The sequence below is a fragment of the Priapulus caudatus genome, unplaced genomic scaffold, assembly GCF_000485595.1.
Source record: "Priapulus caudatus unplaced genomic scaffold, Priapulus_caudatus-5.0.1 Scaffold881, whole genome shotgun sequence".
Lineage (NCBI taxonomy): Eukaryota > Metazoa > Priapulida > Priapulimorpha > Priapulimorphida > Priapulidae > Priapulus > Priapulus caudatus.
In genome coordinates, this window is record NW_014577942.1 from 35,751 (window position 1) to 40,250 (window position 4,500).

The 4,500-nt window shown below is 48.3% G+C and overlaps 1 protein-coding gene across 1 annotated transcript in view; it reads right to left on the bottom strand.

The window, feature by feature from the left end:
* Positions 1-2,872: 2,872 nt before the first annotated feature.
* Positions 2,873-4,500, bottom strand: part of LOC106814186 — an 8,906-nt gene continuing 7,278 nt past the window's right edge. The window contains exon 2 of the mRNA XM_014818485.1: positions 2,873-4,257. Within this exon, the coding sequence (XP_014673971.1) occupies positions 2,873-4,249 (1,377 nt within the window). The 5' untranslated portion in view covers positions 4,250-4,257. The remainder of the gene's footprint in view (positions 4,258-4,500) is intronic.

Consider the following 4,500-nt stretch of genomic DNA (forward strand, 5'->3'; position numbering starts at 1 on the left):
ATGGCTCTATTGTAGCACTCACTATACGTACGTACAACGCTGCGTCTCACGATGCCATATATATATATATATATATATATATATATATATATATATATATATAATATATATATATATACGTAGCCGCGCTTCAGAAAGTACACAAAAAACAAACTTATACAAATATGCATAATATATTTATTTCATTTAGCAAATCGTATCGATGCGATATTTTGGCACTCAAATCGATGAAAGACGAGAAATAACACGTGAATCTGATTTCTAAACATACTGTCAATGTTTTATAATTCAAACAGCAGTTTCTACCGATCCAAATACAGCGAAGACGACTGCTCGGTAGCTGAATAAATCCTCTCACTGCGTCCAGTATAGCTACTTAAAGCAAGGACGAAGAATCACTTGTCTACATTGCATAATAACGTAGAATTACGCATAGCGCAATTAACGCAATAACTAATATAATAAGCAATAATTAGCGCAATAATAATAACGCAATAATTAGCGCAATAATAGCGCAATATAATAACGTTAATAATTAGCGCAAATAACGCAAGCGTTGATTAAGATTTAGTAAAAAAAACCTCGAAGCCTATATCGCTCATCAGTCTATAGAAAAACACATCATAACAAATATTTATAAAATACACAACTATAATTACAACTACAATAGCCACATTTCAGCTCATTTGTAAGTTTATAAGTAAGGTGGAGTATTTCTCCGCGCTGTCTTCAGACGTGTCTCCACCTAGTAGTGATCATGTCATGAGGGGAAACGCCTAGCGAGGCTTTCCCCTTCTCTCCCTCTCTCTCTCTCTCTCTCTCTCTCTCTCGTCTCTCTCTCTTTTCTCTCTCTCTCTCTCTCTCTCTCTCTTTCTCTCTCACCTCTCCTCTCTCCTCTCTCTCTCTCTCTCCTCTCTCTCTCTCTCTCTTCGCTCTTCTCTCTTCCCTCTCTCGTTCTCTCTCCTCTTTCTCTCTCTCTCTCTCGCTCCTCGTCTCTCTCCTCTCTCTCTCTCTATACTCATCAATATATGCTCCCCTTCTCTCTCTCGCCTCTCTCCTTCTCTCTTTCTCTCTCTCTCCGCCTCTCTCCTTCTCTCTTTCTCTCCCTCGCTCTCTCCTTCTCTCTTTCTCTCTCTATCTATTTATATATATCTCTCTCTCTCTCTCTTTCTCTCTCCCTCCCTCTCTCTCTCTCTTATCTCTCTCTCGCTCGCGCGCTCTCTCACTCTCTCTCTCTCTCTCTCTCTCTTCTCTCTCTCTCTTCGCTGGCGTCTGTGTAGCCACGGCACGATGTAGAGCATGAGACCCGAGCATCCAGCCGTCGCTCCCATCAGGTAGAAGGCAGCATCGTAGTCACCGGCTCACATCATACAGCCAACCTGCGATAGCCACACGTACGTCACCATGATGTCATACACCGGATTAGCTGCTGATGAGCAAATCTTTCAGAAATATTCTTTATATTTTTTTCAATAACTTTACGGTTTAAGTATAACCCTTTTTTTATTATTTTGTGAATTTATATTTCGTGCACCACTGCTAGACGGGCGTTAAGAATACACGCGCGGGTATATACAGGGGTAAACTCCTGGCCAGAGGGCTTCATGTAGGAGATAGACGTTGGTAGAATGGCCGTAACAATGACGAAAAACGACGCGTTTGTTGTATGACCCTTTTATTTGTCCAGTCTTCCTAACTTTTTATTTGTCGCGTCTTCCATATACTTTTATTGCCATTCTGCCTAATGTCCACCACCCGCATTACGTCAATGGCCGCCCCCACCCACTCATCTTCATCTTCGCGTGATTCCCTACTATAATCGACATAGCAATCACAATCGGTGGCGCGTCTAAATGGTTTAGCCTGGCTGAGAGCAGAGTTTAGAATGAAGGTTCATAATATATTTTTCAAAATATCACTAAGGGAAGAACAAGTTTACTTTCGGGTTAATGCCTCTAAGATGTATATATAGATTCGTGGATCAGATGAGTTCCTTATCTCTATGACTCGGATATGTGTAGGTAGTGATCTAAACTCACCGGGTAAATGGTGGCAATAGTGACCGGGTAGTCAGGCCTCGAATAGCGTCATCAGACCCATGGCCACTGGTAAGATTTTCAAGCCCAGGAAAATCCACGATGATGATGCGACATCAGTGATATGTAACATCTGAAAGTACAAAACTTGTATTTGTCGTCATCTTCGCATATTTAAAAGTTTTGAGAAATATATTTCAGGGCCGCCTGAGGTCTTTTAATCGCTAAAAGTAACATCCCGAGAAAATAAACGAATTTTAAGCTAGGTTATCTGTGCTTTCGTTGATACTCGAGGCAATTTTCCTTCAGCCGCCAGTAATAAAAGCATTTTTCCGCGTGACGAGTTTTCTTCTCCGTTTAGAAAGCGCTTGCCTGTACTGCCTACACCTGTACGGGCCAACTGTGACACCATCATGATGCTACAGTCCCTAATCTAACCAAACCTCTCTAATCGCATATCTCTGTGGCCCCCAGTCCTATCCAGTCTTCATACTCGCCTGTCCAACTCTGCCATAGCTCAACGCAGGAATTCCCCCCCCCCCAATTTATCACGGCAAGTCCTACCGTTTCTATACGTACTGAACCTTCTTACTTCCGCGCAATCATGTCCAAACTCGCCCAGCCACTCAACGCGAGACAACCCACCATCGATCACGGTAGGTCCTACTTCCGTTCATATACCTACTGAACCTTCTTACTTCCCGCGCAATGATGTCCAACTCTGTAGCACTAAACGCGAGACAACCCACCATCGATCACGGTAGGTCCTACTTCCGTTCCTATACCTACTGAACCTTCTTACTTCCCACGCAGAACCCCCCTCCCCCCCTTCGCCATTAGTCACGGTAAGTCCTACCTCCGATCCTATACCTACCGAAGAAGAGTCCGTACAGGCCAGCTACGACGCACAGCGACGCGTAACTGTAGCAGAAGACGGTGCCGACGGCCGCCGCACCGCAGAACACGAGAAACGTGCTGTAGAGCCACAGCCGGCGAACGCACGAGAGCCGGTCGCTTAGCAACCCGACGGCGACGCGCGCCACCGTGTTGACGATGCCGACGATCGACAGGAGCCTGGCGCCCTCTGCCGGCGCGTATCCGCGCTCGACGGCGACGTGCGGCAGGTAGACGTAAGGTACGTTGTAGCCGACGTTCGTGAGCACGTTGGAGGCGGTGAACAACAGGAAGATGGCGTTGGTTAGCAGCGACACGTCGAAGATGCTCAGAGGGTAATCGAGAAGGTTTCGGGCGCGAGTACCGACGCTGTCGTTGGACGCGCGTGCGACGGTGCCGCCATCGTGCGGCGCGTTGCCGCGAACGAGTAACGCTGGTATCTCCAGCAGGCTTCCCGACGTGAGCGAATAATCGTCGGTGTCCGCGCCTGGTGGAAACTCCCGCGCGGATAGACTACGAAGCGACCGACATTTCTGCGACGGCGTTGCTTTTAACTGTATGCTAATGTCGGGGTATGACATCCACGTTCGATCGGTCGTCCGTCCATCGCTGCTGCGTGGGCATTCCACGTCTCTTTTGTCACGACTCTTGGATACAGACGAGCGATCTCCATCGAAGAGTTTCAGTTCGATATTTAAGGTTTCTGCATCGTGGAAGCTTCTCAGTGAGTCGTCACGGTACGCCAAGACCTCGTCAGGCTGGATAAACATTTTGCTGCTTTCCTCGGTGCGCGCAGTAAGTTCTACCCGTTTCACGTCATCTCTGGTATGCAGCAAATCCTCTTCCCCATCGCAGGCTCGTACTGACCATTCAACCTCTTTTGCAGCCCTGTCGTATAAGAGACCTTGAACCTCCACTCCGTCCCTGGAATGCAATGCATCTCTAACCTCCTCTGCATCCGCGGCGTTGAGGACACCACTAACCTCCTCACTACCCCCTCTGCGTAGTAAATCTTCGACCTCCTCGGCGTCTCTGCCGTCCGGCAGATTCTCCCGCGCCTCGGCAGCGCCCCGTAGCGGCGGCGAGCTTTCGCGCAGCGGTCGTATGAGCGTGCCGAAGACGGCCGAGTTAAGCACGACCCCGGCCTGCAGCAGCATGGCCCCACGCCAGCCGTAGATCTGCGTGAGGTGCTGGTATAGAGGTGCGAGGAGGAAGGTGCCGACACCCGAGCCACACACGGCCAGTCCGGTGGCCAGCGCGCGTCGCTTCTCGAAGTAGAAGGCAACGCAGACGACGGACGGGATGTAGAGCATTGACATGCCGAGACCTGCGTCAAAGAGAGAGAGATATAGATATAGAGAGGGTGAGAGCGAGAGATAGACAGAGCTAGACAGATAGAGAGAGCTCGAAATAGACAGATAGAGAGAGAGAGTGTGGGGGAGAGAAAGAAAGAGCGAGGGCGAGCGAGTAAGAAAGAGAAAGAGCAATTAAGCAAGTAAGAAAGAGAGAGAGAAAGAGAGAGAGAGAGAGAGAGAGAGAGAGAGAGAGAGAGAGAGAGAGAGAGAGAGAG